Source organism: Rhizophagus irregularis, chromosome 19 (genome assembly GCF_026210795.1).
Source record: "Rhizophagus irregularis chromosome 19, complete sequence".
NCBI classification, from domain to species: Eukaryota; Fungi; Glomeromycota; class Glomeromycetes; order Glomerales; family Glomeraceae; genus Rhizophagus; species Rhizophagus irregularis.
The window spans coordinates 3,859,836-3,885,199 of record NC_089447.1 but is presented as its reverse complement, the minus strand read 5'-3'; the positions used below and the strand labels follow the sequence as shown (position 1 = coordinate 3,885,199).

The 25,364-nt window shown below is 27.7% G+C and overlaps 11 protein-coding genes across 11 annotated transcripts; 5 read left to right on the top strand and 6 right to left on the bottom strand.

The window, feature by feature from the left end:
• Positions 1-1,242: 1,242 nt before the first annotated feature.
• OCT59_011400 (uncharacterized protein) lies at positions 1,243-1,458 on the top strand (the record flags this gene model as incomplete). Its single annotated transcript, XM_066136475.1, has 1 exon — positions 1,243-1,458. One exon carries the CDS (start codon positions 1,243-1,245, stop codon positions 1,456-1,458), a length of 216 nt encoding a protein of 71 aa, XP_066001090.1.
• A 1,381-nt stretch (positions 1,459-2,839) lies between these two features.
• OCT59_011399 (uncharacterized protein) lies at positions 2,840-3,487 on the bottom strand (the record flags this gene model as incomplete). Its single annotated transcript, XM_025317747.2, has 1 exon — positions 2,840-3,487. One exon carries the CDS (start codon positions 3,485-3,487, stop codon positions 2,840-2,842), a length of 648 nt encoding a protein of 215 aa, XP_025177742.1.
• Positions 3,488-7,312: 3,825 nt separating this feature from the next.
• OCT59_011398 (uncharacterized protein) lies at positions 7,313-8,771 on the top strand. The gene has a single exon (XM_025317746.2). It carries the CDS (start codon positions 7,688-7,690, stop codon positions 8,564-8,566), a length of 879 nt encoding a protein of 292 aa, XP_025177741.1. The 5' UTR covers positions 7,313-7,687; the 3' UTR covers positions 8,567-8,771.
• Positions 8,772-9,118: 347 nt separating this feature from the next.
• On the top strand, positions 9,119-11,191 carry OCT59_011397 (uncharacterized protein; the record flags this gene model as incomplete). Its single annotated transcript, XM_066136474.1, has 5 exons — positions 9,119-9,247; positions 9,369-10,736; positions 10,822-10,944; positions 11,039-11,046; positions 11,128-11,191. 5 exons carry the CDS (start codon positions 9,119-9,121, stop codon positions 11,189-11,191), a joined length of 1,692 nt encoding a protein of 563 aa, XP_066001089.1.
• Positions 11,192-11,773: 582 nt separating this feature from the next.
• On the bottom strand, positions 11,774-13,910 carry OCT59_011396 (uncharacterized protein; the record flags this gene model as incomplete). Its single annotated transcript, XM_025317744.2, has 10 exons — positions 11,774-12,049; positions 12,120-12,336; positions 12,410-12,583; positions 12,659-12,790; positions 12,865-13,076; positions 13,146-13,255; positions 13,332-13,455; positions 13,524-13,591; positions 13,660-13,735; positions 13,805-13,910. The coding sequence occupies 10 exons, from the start codon at positions 13,908-13,910 to the stop codon at positions 11,982-11,984; spliced, it is 1,287 nt and encodes a 428-aa protein (XP_025177739.1). The 3' UTR covers positions 11,774-11,981.
• A 385-nt stretch (positions 13,911-14,295) lies between these two features.
• On the bottom strand, positions 14,296-15,421 carry OCT59_011395 (uncharacterized protein). The gene is made up of 5 exons (XM_025317743.2): positions 15,367-15,421; positions 15,237-15,302; positions 15,097-15,154; positions 14,938-15,011; positions 14,296-14,677 (listed from the first exon to the last, which is right to left on the bottom strand). The coding sequence occupies exons 1-5, from the start codon at positions 15,380-15,382 to the stop codon at positions 14,595-14,597; spliced, it is 297 nt and encodes a 98-aa protein (XP_025177738.1). The 5' UTR covers positions 15,383-15,421; the 3' UTR covers positions 14,296-14,594.
• Positions 15,422-15,534: 113 nt separating this feature from the next.
• OCT59_011394 (uncharacterized protein) lies at positions 15,535-17,008 on the top strand (the record flags this gene model as incomplete). The annotated part of the gene is made up of 4 exons (XM_025317742.2): positions 15,535-15,823; positions 15,899-15,935; positions 16,004-16,064; positions 16,142-17,008. 4 exons carry the CDS (start codon positions 15,535-15,537, stop codon positions 17,006-17,008), a joined length of 1,254 nt encoding a protein of 417 aa, XP_025177737.2.
• A 128-nt stretch (positions 17,009-17,136) lies between these two features.
• OCT59_011393 (uncharacterized protein) lies at positions 17,137-18,816 on the bottom strand. The gene has a single exon (XM_066136470.1). The coding sequence runs from the start codon at positions 18,763-18,765 to the stop codon at positions 17,188-17,190; it is 1,578 nt and encodes a 525-aa protein (XP_066001088.1). The 5' UTR covers positions 18,766-18,816; the 3' UTR covers positions 17,137-17,187.
• A 588-nt stretch (positions 18,817-19,404) lies between these two features.
• OCT59_011392 (uncharacterized protein) lies at positions 19,405-20,961 on the bottom strand (the record flags this gene model as incomplete). The annotated part of the gene is made up of 7 exons (XM_066136469.1): positions 19,405-19,689; positions 19,771-20,004; positions 20,094-20,217; positions 20,307-20,428; positions 20,496-20,572; positions 20,645-20,731; positions 20,802-20,961. 7 exons carry the CDS (start codon positions 20,959-20,961, stop codon positions 19,405-19,407), a joined length of 1,089 nt encoding a protein of 362 aa, XP_066001087.1.
• A 1,140-nt stretch (positions 20,962-22,101) lies between these two features.
• On the top strand, positions 22,102-22,776 carry OCT59_011391 (uncharacterized protein; the record flags this gene model as incomplete). The annotated part of the gene is made up of 4 exons (XM_066136468.1): positions 22,102-22,104; positions 22,204-22,332; positions 22,417-22,644; positions 22,717-22,776. 4 exons carry the CDS (start codon positions 22,102-22,104, stop codon positions 22,774-22,776), a joined length of 420 nt encoding a protein of 139 aa, XP_066001086.1.
• Positions 22,777-23,841: 1,065 nt separating this feature from the next.
• OCT59_011390 (uncharacterized protein) lies at positions 23,842-24,364 on the bottom strand (the record flags this gene model as incomplete). The annotated part of the gene is made up of 3 exons (XM_025326124.1): positions 23,842-24,101; positions 24,175-24,260; positions 24,342-24,364. The coding sequence occupies 3 exons, from the start codon at positions 24,362-24,364 to the stop codon at positions 23,842-23,844; spliced, it is 369 nt and encodes a 122-aa protein (XP_025177734.1).
• Positions 24,365-25,364: the final 1,000 nt, after the last annotated feature.

The window sequence follows — 25,364 nt, the reverse complement described above, 5'->3', positions numbered from 1 at the left end:
GGTGCAGGCTTATTAGAAAATATGTTATTTATTACTTTTCTGGAATTAGCCTACTGCGAATAATGACGATAAGTGCTGACATACTGTATAATAAATTTTTATCGCCTTAATTTGTGGTATGGTACCAAAATTTGAATTCATCTTTATGTTTAGCATTATATAAAAACTAATAAATTGAATCTCGTTCATTTTTTTTCTTGACAAATTTTGCTCAAAGGGTTTATTTAAGTGAAGAGTTAATATAAAAAGCTTATATAAAATGAAAAGAATAAAAAAAATTCTATGCAAAAATGCACAATACAAAACAAAAATCAAGTCTTTAGCCAGAAATACATTTATTACTCATTTCTGGGAATTAATTACAACCAAGTGTATTAGTATAAAAATTCATAAATAGGAAATTCATTTGTCTGAGTAACACTTCGGTAACAGCATATACAGTATCACGCTAATTTGTCACAGCATTTATTTTTTGTGTACCAGTACCGTGGCAGCCAACGGATTGTGGCGCAACAAAAATCAGATTTTTTCTAATAATAAATTGCCTTTAAAAAGCTACTAGCTAGGTGTAATTTTACTACTCTGCAAGTTTACTTAGAGCGAGAAAGGCGGTTTTAAATATCGTTATCGACTTATTTGACAAAATTTTTTCTTTCGCTAAATCTATGATCAGCTAAGACGGTAAAATCAATCATCTATATGTAAAGTCAAAATCGACATTCAAAACCTTCTTCCGAATCCTAAGTAAACTTACAGGGCATGTGAAATTACACCTACATTATAAGTTTAAAAGCTTTTATGCCAAAGAAAAATCCGGTACACAAAGAAAAAATTTTATTCGTTATTTCTGTAAAAACTCCGTAAAAATGAGCCTTTCCCGGGTCCATTCACGGAAAATGTGAATAATTCGATAAATTCCGTGATATAAGGTTATTAATTCCGGAAATATAAGCCTTTTACGGAAAAAAGAAGGAATATCAAAAACGGATCGACTTTTTTTACAGGGAATGACATCACATGAGTAAACCAAATTGTCTCACATCTATATATATATATTGATCATACAGTATATAATGCAAAACTATAAACAGAGTGGTAGCAGTTATGATGATGTTTATAAATAATTGTTTTCATTTGTGTCCCGTATTTTTTACATTTAGCCCCAAGAAATCTCCCCGCAATTTTTAGAAATAATCCAGTAATTGCAACCTTGTTCTCCTTGAAATAGAAAACGATAACGAAATGCCTGCTCTTCCATTCGATTGGAATATCAAGGGTTTTAATGACACAGCCGTTGCAAATTGTCCTAACGGAGTCGTACACCAAATTCAGGCCGCTATAATTGCGAACCTGGTTGCAAACGGAGCAACAAATCATGGAAATAAAAATATTTTATTTATTTTTTTCGAGACGGTAATGCGATTGGAGGTTGGGGTCGAAATGTTAATACCAATTTAAAATGGTACAAGTTAATTATCTGTGTTTTGGATTCTTTAGCGTTATTTTAATACATTATCCTTTCCTAAAGGGTTAAAACCAACCAGGAGTTGCGAACATCACTAACTCTGTAATTAGAATTAGCAGAGTTACAAAAAGATCGGGTAGGGTCTTACTCTGAATTCCTTAATAACAGCGTGAATGCGTGATATTACAATTTGTTACATAAAAGTTATAATATGTGATTATCACTTTTAAAATAAAAAACCAGCTAAACTATTTTACTGTGGGTTTGATGCTCCGTCTTCATCATTACTACTTGTATTATATTCATCATTAGATTACTAATAATAAAACATTCCCGACGAATTTAATTTGGCCGGTTTGTTTTAAAAGACATGGAAGTGAACAATATAGTATACAGTATTAAAACTGCTGAATAACAGGAACTCATTAAACGATGCGTTCATGAGATTTTGCAATCGTATGGTGAAATGTCATCATATAATTCTGATCTGTATGTATTCAATTTGCGTGTTACTCGTATTATTTGTGGGACCGTGAAAAGCCTTCCGCAATCTCGCTCTACTGCCTTCTTGATCTTGGATTTAAATTGGACAACCCAACCATAAAGTCGGTAATTTACCGGCTATCAGACATAGGTGAAGAAAGAGTTGGAAGTTATTATTGTTAAAGACCTTAAATTATTGCCCTTAATGATAAGATCATTTCTTTTGCTCTTCATGCAGTCATGCTGAAAGAGATGGGACTATAGGGCCAAGTACAGTACATATATTTCTGTTCATGAAACTAATTTATGGGGTAGGTAGAAGCTAAAGACAATCCAAATATTAGAAAAATATACTTTTCGAACACGTGTCTAGCAGGTCCGTTTTTCTTTACATTGAGAAGATACAAATGTTAGTAGCCACATCATTGGGATCATCTAGTTGTAAGAAATTAATTTCCAATGGTTTGGGCCAATATATATCTGGTTGCTCATCCTTTTGTTCCTTTTGTTTAAACAAACTAGCAGAACTTTGCTTGTTGATGGCATAATTTAATGTTCGATTATTCTTTTGATATGGCTACAAAGGAAATTGTATTAACAGCATGAAATAATGAATGCAATTTGCTTTGCCCTCTTATGGGGCATTGGCAACTAGCGCATCTACCATATATTTTATACATGCGAGTGTCGCTTCCTGAATAAGCTCTTGATTTTTCTTAGGTTTGATCGGTGATATTAGGTTTTATTTACTTATTGATATAAACATTTATATCATATGGGAAATATACTATAAAAGTTAATTTGACTGAAATTAATTTAGAAATTGAAAATTATCAATTAAAAATATAAACTGAACAATAAAAATAGAGAAACATAAAATTAGAAAATTTACTAAAAATATTTATCTTGAATCATTTGTGTAAAATAAAAAATTTCGTAAGATAAAAATACAACTGCAATTGGAAAAAAAAATCGAGGGTTTTCTTTAAAAATCAAAAACAAAGCAAAAGCAATTATACCCAGTCCAACAATTTCATTCAATTGAGGAGTAGTTTGTACTGATATAGGGATAGGTTGATCAAAAAATAATGAAATATGATCATTTTCAAAATCTATAGTTAAATTTGCATGTGCAATCTTCAAGTATTCTGTACCAAGAATATTAATATCATTGAAATAATGCGAATCGGACGGAGGTAAATGTATTATAGTAAATATATTGTTTAATAATATACTATGAACAGTTGAGTCTGATGTGGTCAATCCGAAGGATTCATACACTTCTTTACAAATATATGTTTTTGGAGAACCAGTATTTACAATAAAATGTACATTCTTTCTTTTTTGTTTGATTTGAACGGGTAAAGAGACAATGATTCTGAAATAAGGTCCAAAAAAGATTCCTTTCGCTTCTTTGAATTCTGAGGGGGAGGAATCTGATAGATATTGGATTTTAAGCCGTTTAGAGATTTGTTCGTGTAAATCTTTGGAATGAATGTCTACCAACAAATGGTCAAACCCATTTAAAATATCAATCATCTTTGTTTATGAGGAATATACTGTAAGTAATACTGGGAACAAGGCTAAATACAGAAAAAAAATCGTGAGAATTTGTATCATTGTTACATGAAAATTACATGTAAATCACATGAAAACCACATGCGTAGAATTTATTAATAATCAATTTATTTTTGGAATTTTGGCCTAAATTTGGCCATTTGTATTATAATCGAAAAGATTGTAATAAGTTAAATAAGGGATTTTTTTTCATAAACATAAAAACATTAATAATAGATGTGCATTAAAAAAAATCATAATACAAAAGTCATGTGATCCTTAAGTCTGAATTTTATTCGATTTCAGATCTTATAAAAAACCCTGCGTAGAGGTTTGTCTTAAAACAATATTACTAATTAAAAAAAAAAATTATGTATATATAATTTTATAAAAAGTTTTTTCGCCATCTGACCTCTATATAATATATATCAGATATATCATACGAATTGTATTACATATTTGATCTTCAAATTCTTCAAATACTTCAAATACAATATTTTTTTGAATTTTTAACTATTTATTATACTAGTTGTACAAATTATAGAATTTTTACAGTGAGCATTCTCATATTTGCAAAAAATTCTGAAAAGTATGAAGTGTAAGAGTTGGTTTATTATGACTGTAAGTATAATATAATGTTAAAATTTATATTACATTAATATATAATGATCAGCATAATTTGGTAATAGAAAAGTATCCGTATACTTTTGGCCGCCCTCTGTATTTGAATACATATTTGAAAATTATGGTTAGTTCATTAACATTTTCGAACTAATATTTTTTATATGACTTTTCCTGATCCCTATATCTGATATGATTGGCTTAGTATTTTGTTACATATTATCTATGCAAGAATAATAATAATGAGAAGAGTATCACTGCTTCATGATTCACCATGGAGCGTAAATTGAACATGGAATAACAGATAATGATTCTGGAGAATTAATTATTCACAGTATCGTATTAATTACTCGATTTACAGCTTTGCTAAATATGGATGTGAATAAATTTTTTGATACACTAAATTTCAACATGTCTACTTTAATTTTTAATATGGTGCATTTTCGTTAGTGTTAACGAGGAGGACAGGAATTTATTTACGATCGAGTTGAAATCAAAAGAGAAGTATTATGATATTCTACAACTTTAAAATGTAATTCGGTCAATATTAACCCAATCGATATGTATTTACCATCATTTGAATCGTCTCGATGAGATGAATACAATGAGATAAAGATCGTGATCCAAAAAAATATCATAGAAAACGTCTAAGTTTTTTAAAGCGTAATTGTACACTGAATATTGATCATGCAAAGACGGTTTTATTATCATTCGAATCCTCTCAATGAGACGAATACAATGAATATAAAATCATGAAATTTCAATCACTAGATAGTAGAGACCGAAATATCTTTAAATGTCCTCATAACATTGGCCGCCCTCTGTAGTATTCTCGTAAATGGTATAATACGCAATATATATTACGAAATCATAACTTTAAAATTTAAAGGTGCCGATTGGTAATAGATTATGAGTAACGAGTTCGTAACAATTTATAGCAAGTCAAATCACTATATGTCTGGTAGTTTAAAGTATTTCCAGTATCACCGGTTTTTACGCGACCTCCTGATAATTCAAAAAAGCTTTGGATTTCAAAAGCCACTACAATCAAAATCTCCACCAGTTCTAAAGATATATACATATATTGCTTGTCAATTATGCAAGGATTTTTATTCTTCTCAATTTTTAAAGCTAATCTCTGAATCAAACATTCAATCCAAGTCTAAGAGGAGGAGGAGGAATTCTTTTAGTGATAGTTTAAATTCAAATAAGAACTTGTTTTCTACTTCGAGTCATGATCAAAATTTCTGCTTTAAATATTTCAAGTTTAAGATTTTAGGTCGTGGAAGTGGAAAGACACTTTTATGTGAATATCATGAAGATACAATAGCTTTAAACTGATCTATCCAACCATTTTGAAAGAAATGCAAAAAGGAGTTAAAATTTATAAAATTCTCTCCGACATTCAAGGGGAATATATACAAAATTAGCATAATGTTATGGTTACTATGAAGATATGATGTATTATGTTATTGGTACAACTCTGATTTAGGTAAATTGGATTAATAATAGAACAACAAAGGGGTCTTTGTGCATTAAAAGCAATTCATGATAAAGGTGTACTTCATTCTGATATTCGTGAAGAAAATATTTTGCTTGCCGGTGATGATGTATATATTATTGACTTTGGAATTGCTAGTTATGATGCCGAAATAAATACAAAGAAGAGGGAAAAAATTGGACAATTTGTTTTTAAATAACCAAATATTCCTTTCAACGTGATAAAACGTGTGTTGTGCTATACTTACAGTATGCGAGTGTAATATGGATGAGTGATGTGTATGCATCGGAAAAATGTGATTGCCGATTACCGTATTATACTATAGTGCATATAATGCGATGTATAAAATCTCTTCACTTCGTGACTTAGCATATAATCCAGCTGTGAGATGAAAGTGTGGGGAACGAAGAGGATGCTTAATAAGTCACATTAAACTGCAGACATAAATAAAGATGATTAAACTACAGACATGAATAACAGTATTACCGAACATAAATGAAAAGTACGTAATCTTTGACTAAAATTACGATTAAGTAGATTAAGTAATGATAGAAAAAAAAAATTATATATTTTATATTATGAGTAATGATTTTGCAGAGGTGGATCATGCTTATTTTATTCACTTACTGAAACCTGTTTAATCCCTCATCTGAATCTAGTTTGTAATCAGAATCCCTTTGATAAAGTATACTGTATACGTACAAGTCTGAACGAGCCAACCTAGTACCAATAAAGTGCAAAGAATAGAGACAAACTTTTTTTTGCAAATCCAAAAAGAAACCGCAGAACAAAATAAAGATTTACTTTGTATTAAAACGCTTATCTTTGCGTCATAGTACAGAATGCAAGGAAAATCATATGAATCATAAAGTATACTGAGCCAATAAAAGAGTGATAATTGTTCCATACATTATACATGCAAAAAGGAATCAAAGATGATTCCAAAACTGGTTTTATTTTTTCCCTGCATGAACTGATGAACACCATCTTTACCACATGTCAGATAATCATTTCACAATTTCACATGTACCTTCAAAGTTTTTTTAGTTTCTTTCATGATAAAGACGTTCTATTAAGTAGTAAGTATTGGAACTTTTAATACTTTCAATGCTATTTCCTTAATATATTTATTATCTATGTTTATTGAAATGTTACGTCATTACGTCGTTATGGATATCAAAGATATCATTATCTACTGATCTTTGATTGAAAGCAATATATTAGGTACGGCCGTACGGGACACAGAATATTTCCTTTTATACATGCATACTCATGTGTTTCATAGTCATGCATATAATTCATAGTTAGCTTGTGCGTCTCCGCAAGATTTGCAGAGAAGCAGCAGGCAAAAATTTTATCCGGATCTTATCTTTTAAAAGCGAAACTACGAGATAAATGAAACGGAAATTTGAATCAAAAAACTATACAATATGATAATAGAAATAAGCTTAATTTGAATACATTTTTTTTATATTTTCATATAAACTCAAAGATACCAATGATACAGGTCAAGATTACGCAGTAATGTGTCACAATAATATTTTTTTTTTTTATTCGAAAGTTAGGTCTGGAATTTTCGAATCTGATCATCCTAATCATGCGTATTTAAGATACCAGCGATAGGGAATTTAGACTCGTTTTAGTAGTGTTTAGTTTATGGATTAGAAATACGACAGAATTACGCATAATCTTTTGAAACTTTTTTTATGCAGTTCTATTGTAAATCGGCGTTTATTTTTCTACTTTTATAGTTTGAAATAAAATCATCACATAATCGTACTATTTTTTTTTTCAAACTTTCTCTATGAAAAATATAATTTTTTTTTTTATCTTTGTGTAAAATTTGCATTGTCTCTTTTTTTGAACTAGTTTTTTTTTAAAAAAAAAATTGAATGACTTAAAAAGTTTGTGAAAGCGATAAAAAAATATCTTTTTATAATATCCTTTTCTTTTTTGTTAATATCTTCATTTTTTTTTAAAAAAAAAAAAAAAATATTTTTTTTTTATTTCGGGAAACTCCTTTCAAATATTCCATCATAAACGAAATAATAATAACTAAAATGGCAATAAAAAGTGAGATTCATTTTTATGGAGATGGAGATTGTGAATTAGTTGCAGAAAATTTATTATTTCGGGTTCACAAAAATATTTTGGTTCTTTCCTCTGCATTTTTCAATGGAATGTTTTCAGCCGCTCAACCATCTAGAGATGAATTAATAACTATATCACAAACAGGTAGAACAGTCGCACGTATAGAATTACGTGATGCAGCAAACGATATAGAAAAATTACTTTCATTTCTTTATCCAAATACGTTTTTTGAAATAAGTTGGGAAGATGTGGAAAATCTTTTACGTTTAGCAGATAAATATATTGTTGAAACTTTAACTTCAGCTTGTGTAGCATTTTTAAAAAGATCTTATCAAGATGAACCTTTAAGATCTTTAAAATTGGCTGAAACTTATTCTATTGCAACTGTATATAAAGAATCTTCAAAATTAGTTTTAGATGGTTTTGAACATTTCTTTTATGATTCAAATAATCTTGATAAATTATCAAAACAAACTCAAAAGAAATTAAAAGTTTCAAGACAACAATATGTTGAAGGTTTAAATAAAATATTTTGCGTTACCGTTGATAGAAGATTTCCTCCTTTAGCTACTGATCATTTAAGAACAAAATTTGAAGAATGTGTTAAAGATATTTGTACTTTTCCTTATCAATCTCCAAGTTATAGTTGGATGAAATTACATCAAGTCGATTGTACTCGTCATTTTGAATGTAGAGAAGAATTAAGAAGATTAAAAACTTTTATTCATGAAAAAATTATTGCTATATTTGGTTGTAAATATGAACCTTTGGCTTGGGCTCGTTCTACTTTTGATACTACTGAACCTTGTTATCCTTTCATTGAATTACGTGATGATTATGATTATTAAATATGACGAAGGTTAAACGAATGGGGAAGTGGGGTGAAATGTTATGATGATATTATGTATCAATATCAATATACTATACTGTATTTATTATTATTATATATATATACTTACTATTTTTTTCTTGGTAGATTTTTATTGTTTATAATTTATATGTAAATTTTTCATTAAAAGGAAAATAAATTTTAATTGATTTAATATAATTTGTAAATATTTTATTTATATATATATACCTCTGCGAAAATAACACGTGCTTGTTACTCTGTAAATAATTCTAAATTTTGATTTATTAAAATACAGTTAATGCACTCTTTCAGCCAATCTGTCACGTTTATATCATTTACTTTTCCTTTTTCTTTTACATTTAGATTCAAATAATTTGTCAAACTTGTCAAAATTTTTTGTCACATGTATTATCATACGAACATTCCCAAAAAAAACGTTTTGTTTCACTCTTCATACTACGAAAAGGTTTTGGTACCACCAGTAGTTTTTTTTTTTTAATAGGCGGGATAAATCTTTTCTTTTGTTCATAACCTCTTGAAATTTTTAACAATGAATAAAATGAAACCTTCGCAAGCTGTTCTTCTTAATGCTGATTTATTACCTATTATATTATCTGAATTTGAAGAGAATCAAGATGAAATGTTTCTTTATCTTTTCGTTAGTAAAACGTGGGCAGCGGTATTTAATAATAAATCCTTATTTTATTTTATTTATTAAAATTAATTATTTTTTTTTTGTTTAAAAAAAAATATATTTTAAATGTCTTCTTTTTATTTTTTCTTTATTTAAAAAATTTCAGACTCTTGTAAGATTGTTATGGAAATCACCAATCTGGAATTCACCTCGTTCGTATAAATCATTTTTACGGACATTAAAAAGATCTAATGTTACTTTTGCATACGGTAAACTTATACGTAGACTTGTATTTGAACCGATAAAAAATAGAGAACAACCATCATTTGCAAATGACGATCTAAAACTTTTTTCAACAAAGTCTGATAGATTAACTCATTTAACTTTTGGTCAGACAGATAATTTTTTTTCTGCTGAAGCTGTATCTGAACTTGTTAAAAACAATCCAAATTTATTGGGTTTTGCTGCTACAAAACCATGTTATAATATTGAATGGTTAAATATAGCTCTTTCACCTGTAATTAATGGACATTGTTTGAAATTATCTCAACTTGAAATACAAAATATGCGTCACTTTTTGATCTTTTTGGATTATTGGCCAAATGGTGATTATTCTGATGATGCTATAGGTCAAACGCGTAACTTAATTAAAGAAATTGGATTTAAATGTCCTATCTTTGCATTAGACATTAATGTTCATATAGATGATGAAATGGCTGATATGATAACACAAACATTTAAGAATTTAAAAATTCTTCATTGTGAAACAGTTTCTTGTTCAGCATTAAAAATTCTTTTACCTTATTGTAAGAAATTAAAATGGTTATCTATAGCTTTTTCATCTGAAAATCCTAATGAAGATATTCAACAAGATATTGGTTCTCAATTTCCAAGTTTAGATGCTTTAAATTTATTTTTACCTCCACATGATTGGTCACCTTTTACAAAATCTTTAGCTCCAAATCAAACAAATCTTCGTCGTATCAATTTATTTGGTTGTGATTCAGTTACTGATGAAGCTTTTTTACCTATTGCAAAGAATTGTTTGAGATTAGAATTTGTTGGTTTAATTTGTTGTCAACTTTTAACTGATGCATCTATTGCCGTTTTGGCGCGTAATGTTGGTAAAAATCTTAAGAATATTAATATTTGCAGAATTCCAAAATTAACTGATGTTAGTATAATTGAAATTGCTAATAGTTGTCATAATTTAGAAAAATTTGTATTAGAAAGTTGTAAAAAGGTGACATCACGTTCTCTAACATTACTAGTACGTAAATGTAAATCTCTTACAGAGTTAAGTGGTGATTATCCTCGTATAATTGCAGCAAAGATCGTTTCAACATTAGCAGTACAAGGTAATACAAAACTTCAAGTATTACAGATTCATAGTAGACATGATCCTGATTCAAACATTATAGAAGGAAAGAAATATCGAAGGTTTGATTTGGGTTTATTAGAAAAACTTGCAGAGAAATGTCCAAAATTGAGAGAATTGGAACTTAAATGTTATATTACCGGTTTATATCCAAATGTAAGTTTAAAAAATTTGTTTTTTGCATCTTTTTATTTTCAAATATATATATTTTTAATATATATTTGATTTTATTTTTTTATAGTTATTGATAAATGCATTATATAAGTTACGTAATTTAGAGAAATTATTCATGGAACCTAGACAAAATCAAAAATTAAACCGTGAACATATAATGAGATTAGAAAATCACCCTCGATTAAAAGAGGTTAGATTTGATGGAGGTTGTAGCGAAGATGCTATTTCATATATAAAAGAACGTAGCAAAAATAAAAAAGGAATGTTTATACATGTAAAACCAGTATATTAGGTATCTTTTTTTTTTTTTGTCCAATTTGATATTTTTTTTTAAAACACTATTAACTATATTAACACTATTAACTTTTTTTAGAAAAATAGATATATTATTTACAATGAAGTTTAGCCTATATATAGAAAAAACTTTATTCCTTTAAGAAGGATAGATATAATTAATTAATTTATTTTATTTATGAATATATATATATATTATATATATTTTATGTAAACAAGTATCTAACTTGTTTTTTTTTAAAAAAAAAAAAATTAAGTTTTCATAATTTAGATTAAGTGAATTACAAATTTTTTTTCCGGGGGTAATTTACTATGTTCTTCATCATTTGTATATATTATTAGAAATAAAGAAAAATTCTATTTATATATCAAAAAAAGGTGCAAATGTGTCAATGTGAGTTACAATATTTTTCCCGATATTATAATATCGTAATTATAAATAGACACTATGACCAAAATTAAGAGGTATACATCACCAGATCATTTACACCTCTTAAAAAAAATATGCTTATGTTAATATGACTTGATGAGATGTCTTTTTGTATTTCGTTAAAATATTTCATCAATTTTATTTAGGTAATAAATATCATAGTAATGCCATGCTTATTAAAGGTAATAAGTACGCGGTGAATCTAATCGAACATCTATTAACGAGTTCATCTTATTGAGATTCATCGTGCACTTATGCGCAAAAAAAAAATTTAATAAACGCACTACAGAGAGCAAACCCTTTTTATATACTTGGAATCCCTTTATTATTACTATATTAGATTCTAAATTTAGTTAATTAAACCGGATCAAATTTTTTTTTTTACTTAATCTGGAAGGATTTTGCTAGAAAATTTATCCTACATCAAACTCATTCTAACTATAAAATTGTTTAATTTATTAAATAAAAATAAATATCTTAAAAATTAATTATAACTTATTTATTTAAGCTGTAAATGCTTGAATTCCCGTAATGGCTCTTCCCAAAATGAGAGCATGAATATCATGCGTTCCTAATATTATTTAAAAAATTAAAGCTAATCCAAAATAGAATTAAATCATGAAATTAATAAAATAATTTACCTTCATAAGTATTTGTTGTACATAAATTCTGCTCATGTCTAATAATATGATATTCATCACTTATACCATTACCACCTAAAACATCTCTCATTGAACGTGCAATATCCAAAGCTTTGCCACAGGAATTACGTTTTACAAGAGAAATCATTTCAGGTGCTACTTTACCTTCGTCTTTTAATCGGCCTACCTGAAGACAAGCTTGAAGACCGATAGCAATCTATTTTTTTTAAAAAAAAACTAAGGTTACCAAAATTACAAACTAGTTTGAAACAATGAATATATCACCGAACCTCAGTACTAGCGTCGGCAAATTTTTTTTGAATTAATTGAAATCTAGCTAATGGCGACCCGAATTGGTGACGGCCAAGGGCATAATCTCGAGCTTGGGCTAAACAAAATTCGGATGATCCGAGAACGCCCCAAGAAATTCCATAACGTGCATTATTCAAACAACCGAATGGTCCCTAAAAATTAGATATAGAAAGTAAAAATCAAAACAAATTTGAACAAGTAATTTAAATCTATTTATATTTGCGTACTTTTAAACCTTCGACATTTGGGAATAAATTCTCTTCGGGCACTTGCACATTATCCATCATGATCATTCCTGTTATAGAAGCTCGAAGAGACAACTTACCTTTAATTGTTGGAGCCGAAAGTCCTTTCATTCCCTTCATTACGAAAGAAAATATTTTAATCAAAATTGTCAATAAATCTATTAATTAATTTGCAAGCATTGGTATACTTTTTCCAATATGAACCCACGAATTTTTTTATCTTCTTTTGACTTTGCCCAAACAATAAAAACATCAGCGATCGGTGAATTTGTAATCCAAGTCTTTGATCCATGTAAAATATATCCCCCATTTACTTTTTGTGCATATGTTTCCATATTAGCCGGATCAGAACCATGATTAGGTTCTGTCAATCCAAAAGCACCAACAAGTTCACCAGTTGCTGCAAAAAGTACAAAATGTGTTAAAATACTAGCTTAAACGCGTTTGTCAATATTATACTAAGAATCACCTAATTTAGGCAAATATTTTTGTTTCTGCTCCTCAGTACCATAAGCATCAATAGGATGCATAACAAGTGATGATTGTACGCTCATAGCGGATCGATACCCGCTATCTACTCTAAATAGGTAGATTCAGAAATCAAAAATGATTATGAAATAGCCATATTAAAAAAAAAAGTTTTAATAACGCATACCTTTCCACTTCACGAGCAATAAGACCATACGCGACTGAAGAAACGCCGGCGCAGCCATAACCCTGAATAGTGGATCCCAGTAGACCCAAAGACCCCATTTCGTTAAGAATTTCACGATCGAATTCTATTAAAATATTTTAAGCATATTAGCATAAATTAGTTAATATAGTGTTTTCCTATATTGCAACATACTTTCTTGTCGATAAGCTTCTAAAACTCGGGGGAAAAGTTTTTCTTGACAATATTCTCGTGCAGTATCTCTAAAAGAGTTAAATAATTGATTATTTATAAAAATATTATAGCGTAAAACAAAAGTATATAACGTTACCTTATAGCTTTTTCTTCGTCTGTAAGCTGAGACTCTAACAAAAGTGGATCTTCCCAATTATATTTTTTTGCTATGCCTAATAACAAAAAATGAAATTAAAACGATAAATTCACAATCAATGAAAAACGGTAAAAGAAAAACATACTTGAAGCTTTGACAGACATGGCTCTTAGAGACAAATTTCGAGCAGCATTTTTAAAATCTGCTTGTCTTAAGCATGATCTTAAGCATGAAATTCCAACGTTCAACATTGCGAAAATAAATTATAACAATTCGAAATATTATCAGAAACTGAAACCAAAGCGAAAGTCAAAGATAATGAATTGAACTCGGAGAAAAGAAGTTCTCCCAACAACACGAACACCTGATAGACGCGAATGATTTAATATCATGTGATCGTGAGAATTTTATTTATATTCAACTTTTCATGACTAAATATAGTAACGGAGAAACTCATCAAGTATTTTCTAAGTTCCATAATAAATAAAATAACTAACTAAAACCGTTCCTTATAACAGTGATCACGTGTCTGAGTTTCTTCAGAATAAAACTAGAAAAATGATCATTTATCAGAGTTTTTCCAGAATTTTTTTATAGGGCATAAAAGTGAATTTCACATTAGAACAATTTTTTTTTAAAAAAAAAAAGCGAGAAAAAAAAAGAAATTTATTCTAGATAAGATTCAAGCAATACACATATGACGATATTATATAAAATTAATATCTGAATTGAATTTAGCAAAAGATTGAAAAAAGGAGAATTGCATTTATCATTGATAATAACAAAGTGATCTGGTAACGGGTAATTCTCAACTATCGTGAATTCTAATTAATAACTAGATTTCATATTATAACCAACCTCCTCCTGAACTTATATTAACTGATGGTCAATATATGAAGGAGTTCCAATACATGCCATAACTGGTAAACTATAATTTATTTGGAACTTTGCTTGTACATTGAAGTATCAAGAATTTGTTTACCGCACATAGCACAAATTCCTTGTTTATAAGCACATCCTAAAAATATAAATATAAAGAGTTAGAAAATTTCCTTTCTACTTAATTACAAATTGGAAAAATAAAAAAAGCTATCTGTGAAAAATTCTAAACACGTGAGAATACTTTTATCAGTTGACTAACTACATGTTGTACGATAAGATGCCTCCAATACCTTAACATGAAACCCAACGAAGATTTAACCCGTGTATTTAAATAAAAAGAAAAAAAAGTATGTATAAAAAATAGATAATATTCTAAATAAACAAAAAATCAATTACCTTGACAATAATGTGAATGCTCTTGATGTACTCGAGATTTGCAAATTTTACATTTGTTTTCGTATGGTTTAAATCTGATAATATAAAAAAAAAATTAAACGTTAAAAACACTTGTAAAGCAAAAAGAAATTAATTTAAACTAATTATTTTGTAACGTACCGATTCTTTCCGGGTTTACTTAACAACTTGTTTTCGTGTAGTTTTCTGTCAGTTCCGACTTTTAAGGCATTTAAAAAATTGGGTTAGTTCGTAATAAGATTAAGTGAATCAAATCATAAAGTAAAAATATATTTGCATACCTGCTGTATTTCTTGATCCATCTTTCCATTTGTCAGGACAGATTACTTTTCCTAATTTTTTTTCACCTTTAAATATAATAACAAAGTTAGAGCTATAAATTAGAATTTAAAAGAATCTATAACTACCTACATTTTTTACAGACCATGTTTCAGCGCAATTAAAATGTGATAAAATTATAATAATTGAAAAGTTTGTTGTTTTTGAGGGAACAAAGATCCTTATATATTTTTATGGATATGTTACACAATTGCTGCATGCTGATTAAATATACAGGTATTTACTGATATCCGTCCTTAAATGTTTTACAGAAATTCAAATCTAAAACTTTATCAAAATGCTAGACTTTCCTATTCAATGCGAACAATCGTTGATACTACAAAAGTTGCACCTGAAAAATTTGATAGAACAAAGTTTTTAGAAGGAGATACTGTAATATTACGTGATACAACGAAAAAAATTAAAGGTCCAAGGATAGCATTAGTAGGACCTTTAATCAAAGGTTCAAAAACTGAAAAGTATGGTGAAATATTTTGTCATGATTCTATAATTGGAAAATCCGTACGTTCTATTGTTAAAACCAATAAAGGTATTTTATCAAGCAAAGAATTTCTTACAAAGTTATTAAATTCTTCTCAAGTGCAAAAAAATTCTTTTGATCTAGAAAAATCTTTTACGCTTCATTTTCCAACTCTGGATGAGTAAGTTCAGATACCTTAAATAACTTTCGCTGTTTTAATTAAGTCAATCTAATTTTAATTAATTTTAGATATATATTAAAGATTTCACGACATACCACGCCAATATATCCAAAAGACGCTAACACAATAGTATTATTTTTTTTTTCCTTAACACGCGCTCAAATTTACATACAAATAAATTCATAACTTCCCTTCCTTTATACTAGGTTGCGCTTCTTGATTTACATCCATATTCAAGAATATTAGAGGCAGGTACGGGAAATGGATCTTTAACTTTGTATTTAGCAAGAGCAATATACCCGACAGGTCATATACATACAATAGATATAAATTCAGATAGTATTCATAAGGCTCAGAAAAATATTAGACAATATTTTCGAGGAATATATTACGATAACATAACCTTTAGTACAGGTTCTTGTTCTAATATATTAAGTTCTTTACCCGGAAGTGCAGAAAAATATGATGGTGTAGTATTAGATATGCCAGAACCTTGGTTAGAATTATCTTGGATTATGCCAAAATTAAAATTAGATGGGTTCATTATATGTTATTTGCCAAATATTACTCAAATATTAGAGTTAATTAAAATTATCAGAGAAAATAAATTTAAATTGGCTACTATTCAAGTGTTAGAAGTTCAGTGGAGGCCATGGGAAGTTAGAGCTACTGTTATTAGAAGTAAAATGGGTGAGAATGTTCCTTTTTCAGTAAATAAGTTGATAATGGATAATAAAATACCCGAAAAAGCTTTAGCTTATGTTTGTAAGCCCGCTTATATGCCATCAAGTCATTCCGCATTTTTGGTACAATTAAAGAAAATCGAAGAGGATTCACTAGAAAAGGTGAAATTTCAGAATTTATATGATCTAGGAGAATCAGGATATTTAAAGAATTCAGAAGATTCGGAGGACTCAGAAGATTCGGAAGACTCGGAAGACTCAAAAGATTCGGAAGATTCGGAAGACTTGGAAGACTCGGAAGATTCAGAAGATTCGGAAGAATCGGAAGAATCGATAGATTCAGGGAAGATTCGGAGGATTCGGAAGATTCATATGGTTGATTTCTTATAAAAATTAAAAATAATAAAATGAGAAAATAACAAATCTTTACCTGCACAAGCTAAAAAAACCTTTATCGATAATGAATAGTGCTATTACTAATACGTGTCTTTTGTTCATTTTTTATGTAAACACGTAATTTAATAATTAATAGTGAATTTTATTTAATATTAAAATAAACGATTCTTTTTTTACAACCGAGTGGAAAATACGCGTAATATTGCATTATTTGGAGTAGAATTAATTGAATGTAAAGAAAATAAAGAAGAAGCAGGACGAGAATAATAATATAAAGAATCCATACTTAAACTATCGTTACTACTACCACTACTATCACTACTTTTGCTCGAGTTACTGGTGAAATTACATTTAGGAATTAAGGATTGTAGACTATCAATACTACTTGTAAATTGTGTGCTAGTAAATTGCTTAGGATTAAAAAATTTTGGAGGTAATGGAACATTTGGTAATTGAATATTAAAATTTTTCTGTATATTTGAGACGGTAATATGTTCTTCAACAATGAAATCGTTTAATCTACTAATTTGACCTTTTTGATTTGTATATAACAAACAAAAGTTTAGCAATAATTGATGAGTAATAGTAATATAGCGACCAGTATATGTTGGTAATGTATCGTTTGGTATATAAAAATTTATATTTTGAATACATTCTCCATCAACTCTCTCATGTTCAATATATTTCTTCTTTTTGTTGTTATCTTTTGATTTTATAAAATTAATATTTTTACGTGGTATAATCATTTTACTAGAAATTTCTTTAATATGCCTTGATTCGCTATTTTTTGTTCTGAAATCTTTTGATGTTCTTAACATAATTTCAATTCTCTCCAAATTTACTCCAGGCTCTAATATTCTAATCCGAATTGGAATCGAAATATACACTCCAATATTAATATTCTTATTTGGTGGTAACACCATCGTATAATTCAATACTGTAGGCATGTTAGTGTTGGTAATAACACTATTCCTATTAGCAGTTTTCTCTCCGTGCATAATATATGGAGGATTATTATCATTATTCAAAATTAAAGTATATTTAAGTGGAATTTTGATTTCACTAATATGTTGCTGTTGTAATATCGTAGATAATAATGCTCCACCGGTAGCCGAAATTCCATTTCCACTCCCAATACCATTTGATGTATTTATTATGGCTTTAAGTGTATATTCTACATTACCAATGTCTGTTTCAAAATTATTCGGTAAATTATATGGTAATTTCACTTTAAATGGTATCCTTATTATAGGATCACTTTCGTTAATTCCATTAATTCCATTAATTCCATTTGGTGATAATAAATCAATCAATCTAGATCCATTGTTATTCGATCTTGTTGACTCCCAAATTTTATATTTAACGTCACATAAAATTTGCTCTTCTCCATAAACTCTTTTACTCCTGGGTCCATCCTTAACCATCCATTTAACTTTCTCTCTTCCTTTAAACTTTAAATAAATATTATTAATCTTTATTGAAGAAGAAAAGGAAAGAAAATTTAAATTTAATAATCCTATTAAATAACTATCATGTTCTCCAAGTGGTCCCTGTTGAAATTTATATAAATATGGATGATAAGAAAAGGTTACATTTTTATTATATTTTATATAATCATTTATTGTTGGTTCTTCTTGAGATGCGATAGATTTGTTAAATTGTGTAGTTGCATCATAATTGATTTTCGTGAAATATGCAGTTGCCGGAAGCTGTAATGAATTATCCTGAAGAAAAGATGTTTGTGAGGACATCTTTTAATTGATTTTTGAAGTGGATTTTTTTTTAAAAAAAAAAAATGAAAAATGAAAAAAGAAAAAAAGAAAATATTTTTTATACAACAGACACGATATAAATTTTATTACATATTTTTTTTAAAAAAAACTTGTTTCTTGATTATTGTTAGTAATAATTACGTTATCCCAATTTTTTTTTTGTCGAAATCTGATTTGGATAAATTACGATTTTATCATCAATTGAAACGATAATAAAAAAAAAGCCACGATTTGGTACAAAGGTAAAAGGAGACATTGAAGAAGGAGGCTTAGAGACAAGGAGGCTTAGTACTGTACGCTTAATAAAAGGGCTTAGTATAATATGTCAGGAAATAACTTGAATTGTTAAATTACAATATTCGATAATTTCTTCTTAACCACAATGATTTGTGAAAGCAAATTTAATAAGATCATATAATTAGCTTAGTAATAAATTTATCCTATTTGTTTGGTTGCAAAATAGCAAATTGTATGTCAATTTTTATATTATATTGGCATCTGATAATCTATGCTTACTATGGTATATCCGGTATATCCTTTTTAACGTAGTGTAAAAATGGTTAGATATTAGGCGACATATTTTTGACTTTCACTCAAAACCAGCTCCATGAACATAGTTCATTCTTCAAATTTCGTTTCTTTACTTTTAACTTGATATCCATTAATCCAATCTAAAGTTGAGACTTCCTTTTTTCCTTCTACTTTAACACTATTAAATGTAATAACGTTACCATCAGCGCATATTGCATAAACAATTGGTGACAATTGTTTGGGATAATGGATTATAATTGTTCCAGGTTCAAGAGATTTACCAGGTTGAATTAATAAGTGTTGAGAAACAGAAGGTAATGAAATGTTATGTAATTGAATGATCTTATTGTTGAATTTGGTTGATAACGGGTACTTAAATAATAATAAAAAAAATAAAATTGTTTAACAGAGAATAATTTCGCTCAATCATTAATCCAAAATGATTTCTCTTACCTGGTGTGAAATAGCACGATATAGTTGTTCTAATTGTTGCGCAGAAATTTGTGACCACTTAATTTTACTCATTTCTTTTTTAATTTTTGGAGCTTTTGTAATTTTCGAGGCATCTTGTTCTTTCGCATTTTTTTTATAATAATTAAAATTTCTTAAAGTGTTGATTAATAACTCTGCTCCTTTTGTAGCAAGAAGAGATTCAAGTGTGATATAAGTTGAATTTTGTGGAATATCCTATCATAATGAACTTAATTAAGTAATTAACGTACATTATATGAATCAAATTAATGATAACAACAAAAAAAAACGACAATATGCCATACATGTGTTATTTGACGAAGAATTTTTCCAGCATCAAATATTTCATGGTGTAATTCTTGAATTGTTAATCCAGTTATTTTATCATTATTTAAAATCGCATATTGTATCGGTGATGCTCCTCGATATCTTTCAATATATATATATATATACATTATTTAAAGTAAAAATTATATAATATATAACAGGTTATGAGAAATAATTTATTAGTAACTTACTTTGGTAATAAAGATGGATGAACGTTTAACGCGCCTTTGCTAAATGATTCTAATATAGAAGGAGTTAAGAAATATCCAAATGAAACTACTACGCCGATATCATAATTTGTTGGAGTTTGAATCTTTAAAAGAATTCAAATATTTATTAGATTGATTTGTACAATAAGAATTAATTCTTTTTTTTTTTACCTTCCATCCTTCTAATGATTTTGGTGGTGCTTCATGAATTTTCAAATCATGTTCTTGAGCAAATATTTTCACATGACCTTTAAATAAGACAGTTAATTTTAATTTTATTCGGGTAAATTTTATGTAAAATTCAATAAAATTATACGTACTTGATGTTATCTCTTTATATCCTCTACCAGTTTTTTTGTCGGGTGGTACCACAACTTCAATAGACTTTACAAAAGTCTCCGGATTTTCTATTTCACATAAAATAATATATTTATAAATAATCAGAATTAATGAGTGGTAAAATTATGTTTAACATACTTGATTCATTTATTAACGCTTTTAATGATGCTACAGAAAATTTATCTGATCCGAAAAACAAAATTTGGTAAGCTTGGCTTTGATTTAAATTTTTCGATGTAGTAGTAAAAAATGATTTTAATATGTGAAATTTTTGTGAAAGTTTCGCCATAAATAACATTTTAAAAAGATTAGATTATCGCAACTTTAACCCCAAGAGCACCCCTGCTATCATAATGATCTTGTACCACCATATCAATTTTCTCTGTTGTATCGTAGACAAATTTATTAAAAGAGCATGTTGTTTTGTTAAACATGTTAAATATTAAAAGAGCAAGAATTTATTTTATTGAATAAAGTTCTTTTTCATTAAATTTTATAAAAAGAATAAGTTTTTTTTATTATTATCAAACAGATCTGTTAGCTTGTAATATTTTTAGGTCACGTGGGGTAGAAAATTTGTTGGTGTTACTATGGTGCATAACACCTAAAGGCATCAATAATCCGAAATTTATTTTTATGCCGATCATTACTAAATATAGTTGGATTATTACTAAATAAAGTTAGATTATTACTAAATTTGGTAATTTGATCATTTTATGTATTATAAATTAAATTAATATGATTGGTTAAAATCATTTTCACGTGATTAAAAATTCTGAATTTTTCCCATTTACATATAAAATTATATAAATTAATATGAAAATACATCAACTTTAAATCTTAATAGCTCCTGAAATATGACAGTTATGGAAAAAATAATCCGATAATTTGAAAGAGAAGAACTTAAAGTATAATATTATCAGTTTATATTTTTAATTATCATAAAATTTTATTAAGTAGTTAATATTTTAAAATCACTAATTTTATTTGATGCCTTTAGATGTTATGCACCATACTAACTACTGATCATACTGATCATCAGTTCATTCCTAGCATTATTCCCGGAATTCATACAAGTGGTTGATACTACACTACTCTTACCTATTATCATCATTAAAGAAGATCATCTGATCATCTGATCGTCATATTGATTGAACTCACCCTCCCTATGAACGCGAAAATGTGCTTTTGATCCTATTTGGACATATTTTAACTTTAAACTTTGAACGGATACGTATAACGGTATAAGATTTTAAAATATAATGGACGATTGGACATAAATGACAACGCAATACATAAATACTTCAAGCGAGAATATACAGAGTGGAATATTTGGGGTTCTTGGATGAAATCAAGGAAAAACATTTTAAAAGACAAATCGAAATTTATTGCCTGTCTCTTAAAAGCATTATCGGACAGGGAAAATTAAATCAGAGACATGGTAAAGCTCAGCTCTTGCTGGATCAGTATAAAAAGGCAAGTATGATAGTTTAGTGTAAAGTGGCGTGATAGAGGATCTGTGAGATTTCTATCATTCAAGTCTGCGAGACAAACCACAAAGCCAGTCTGGAGCGCAGAGCAAACTGCAAATTTCTTTGTGTTCAAATCTGCAAGATTTCCTAGTGCTAGTACCGCTGGTACACCAAATAAACTGCAAGTTACATTTGATGTCAAGTCTGTGAAATGACCAGTGGATATTTATTTATTTATTTATTAAAGATATTATTAATCTTTCACGTTTTTTTTCTCTAAGGGTAAGAAACCAGACTATAAGGAAGCAAGAAAATGGCGGAAGGAGAAGGAAAAGTCAAGAAATGTAGTTGACGGGACTTCGATTCATTTTCATCAACCCAAGTTTTTGGGTAACATAATTAATGGAACAAGTAATAATAGAACTTTCGGTATTAATCATCTATTAGAAGTATCAGAAAAATCTAAGAAAAGAACGAAAAGTCAGGAAGATGAAGAAGAAAATGAAGGAGTAGGTCCTTAAATCATGATTATTTTGTAGCTTTTTAGTTTCTTATTAACTCTTTTTTCTTCACCATTCAAGATTGATGACCCAACAATACTTTATGATAAACTGATAGTGGGAATTAAGGCTGTGCGATAAGATCAAATAGCCTGTTTGATGACGTAAGTACAAATTAACCTATTTTGCATCTTTTGAATCCTTCACTAACACGTATTTAAATTATAACCCGCTGTATTGGAGTGTCATAGATCTCAGAACAGAGAATGTCTCTCCATGCCCAAAACACTCTTGTGCGCAAGAATTTCTATCAAATTCAGAAGTTCAAAGACTCAAGCAAATGGCTATCGAAATTGTAAACAGAGAATCACATTTGAGCTTATCTGCTAAAACACTTCTGGAGGCACTTTAATGTAGTACTTTCAGTCTCAAAAAACTCAGTAAGGAGAAGAGGGCTCGGTCAATGCTTTTCTTATCAGTTTTACCCTTATTATAGATAGTATAAAGTTTGATTTTTTTATTATATATCTATAAAATGTTTTATGTATATTAATTTTAACTATTAAAAATTAAGGTAAGTTGTTTAATTATTAAAAAAATCATAAATTTGTAAAGCTTAGTAAGTATAGAATTATTTTGAAAAGTAATTGTATCGGGTTTTCCAAAATAATATACCACTTCTTTAGAGATAATATGCGCAAATAATTTTCCACCTATTTGGCAATCGTTTGTAAAAAATAATCCATTATAAACATCCATAAATAAAGATTCTGATATTATATATAACAATGCATCTAATCAAAAATCCATCTTTTCATCTTTTTCCAAAGGATTGTTTTTGGAAATATTAGTACAGTCGATATTTAAAATAAAAAATTATTATTATTTTTAAAATTGTTATAATAAATTGCCTATTATACTTAACTGTTTAATATATTTTGATTATTTATCATATTCTCCATTCTTTTTCGTCCTAACCATCTGTTAGTTCTATTATTGACTGCCTGTTTAATTGAGTAATTAAATGATTTGCAGTATTTCTGTCAACATTATTATTAGAACCAACGTTTAAATTAATACCAGGCTATCAATTCTATCTGGATCTTCTAATATTAAGAATTTGATAAACATCAGGTGAATTATTTTTTTTAAAAAATTTCTTCCAGTTCTTTTTTAGTTAGTTAATGAAAGTTGGTTGATTATTCTCTAATAAGTATTGGATTTCAGTATTTCAGTTGCTTTTATAAAATTTAAACATGAATCATCTATTGTATTATTTTCATTTTCATTTTCACTTTCTTCACTGTTACTTTTATCATCATCATTACTTTGTATAGTATCAAATATTTTCAAATTTTCATCTAATTTTGATAACTTTATAACTTTGGACGTTGCATTATTAATTTGATTTTGATCATTTATTAGTTCTAAATTATCGTGTTTGTTATCATCATTCTCATTCAAATCTGATAATTTTTTTAATTCTAAGTAAATTCATAAATGAAGACGCATTAATATATGCTATTCTTATAGCATCACCAATATCATCATCACTTGGCCAGCATCCTAATAATTCAATTTCATTTTGAGATAAAATATTATCATCAATATCAAAAATATATAACCTAAATTTTAAAGAAAATTAATTATATAAATTTATAAATTAAAGTAAAATCTGGCACAATTTGTCTAGCAAGTCCAAAAACATGTTCAATAGCTTTAGTACCATGTTCCCAAGGAAAAAAAGAAAAGGTTAAATAATATTTTCTATATGCCAATATTAATAATACTATGGATTCTACTAAATTAGTAAATATCTTAAAACTTTGCATGGTTTAAATATTAAATACCATTTATTCTAATATATTCATTACATTGTAATAAATATTCTTTTCACATTTGTAAAAGAAATAACACTTCATTACTTGATTTATGTAAAATGATATGATTTAAATAAACATTAAAAAGTTCGCCTATTATTTTAAAGAAAATACAGTTAATTATTTTATTTATAAATAAATTTGAAAATAAATAGTAACTTACCAAAAAATAAACAAATAAACAAATAAAACTAATCTTTCTGATTCAATATTACCATCTTTTTGATATTATGTCAAAATAGCTGAACTAAAAAATTTAAAAGCTGCTCTATTGTTTTGTTTGTCAACATTTATTACATCTTTCATATAAAATGCTGAATTTGGCAAAAGAAAAAATTTGATTATATCTAACTGTATTATTACCAAAAATTAATAATCTTACTTTACTATGAATATTATTTTGACCATTTTTTTTAGCATGTTTAGGATCTTGTACTCTAATAATTGGTATTTTTATAAACAGATGCTAAAAATTTAATATTATAAAAATCATCTTAATATTGTAAAAATTCTGTTGTTTTAAATCCTTTTATCAATTCAACTTATGCTTTAAATTTATTAGATGTCCATCTGATATGTACAGTATTAATCAATTTCAAATCAGCTTATTAAATTGTTATTTGCACCAAATTATATAATAAATTATAAATTTTATTAGTTCCATCCTTTTATTAGTAATAAAAAAATAATTATAAGAGGAATTTTTGTAATTGTAATCTATAATAAAAAAGAATTTTTGATTACTCTTATTAATTTTAATAACATTATTTCTAATTACCTTTAACAAAATAAATTGTACTTATAATGTAATAATATTTTTTTTTCTAATATCTTTAATAATTTGATGAA

Excerpts from the sequence above, each read along its gene's own strand:
- OCT59_011398 (XM_025317746.2), top strand. The coding sequence starts at position 7,688 with ATGGCAATAAAAAGTGAGATTCATTTTTATGGAGATGGAGATTGTGAA.
- OCT59_011395 (XM_025317743.2), bottom strand. Across the intron at positions 15,012-15,096 it reads AGTAAACCCGGAAAGAATCG|ATTTAAACCATACGAAAACA; the intron begins GTACGTTACAAA and ends TTATATTATCAG. Across the intron at positions 14,678-14,937 it reads GCATTCACATTATTGTCAAG|GATGTGCTTATAAACAAGGA; the intron begins GTAATTGATTTT and ends TTATATTTTTAG.
- OCT59_011393 (XM_066136470.1), bottom strand. The coding sequence starts at position 18,765 with ATGTCCTCACAAACATCTTTTCTTCAGGATAATTCATTACAGCTTCCG.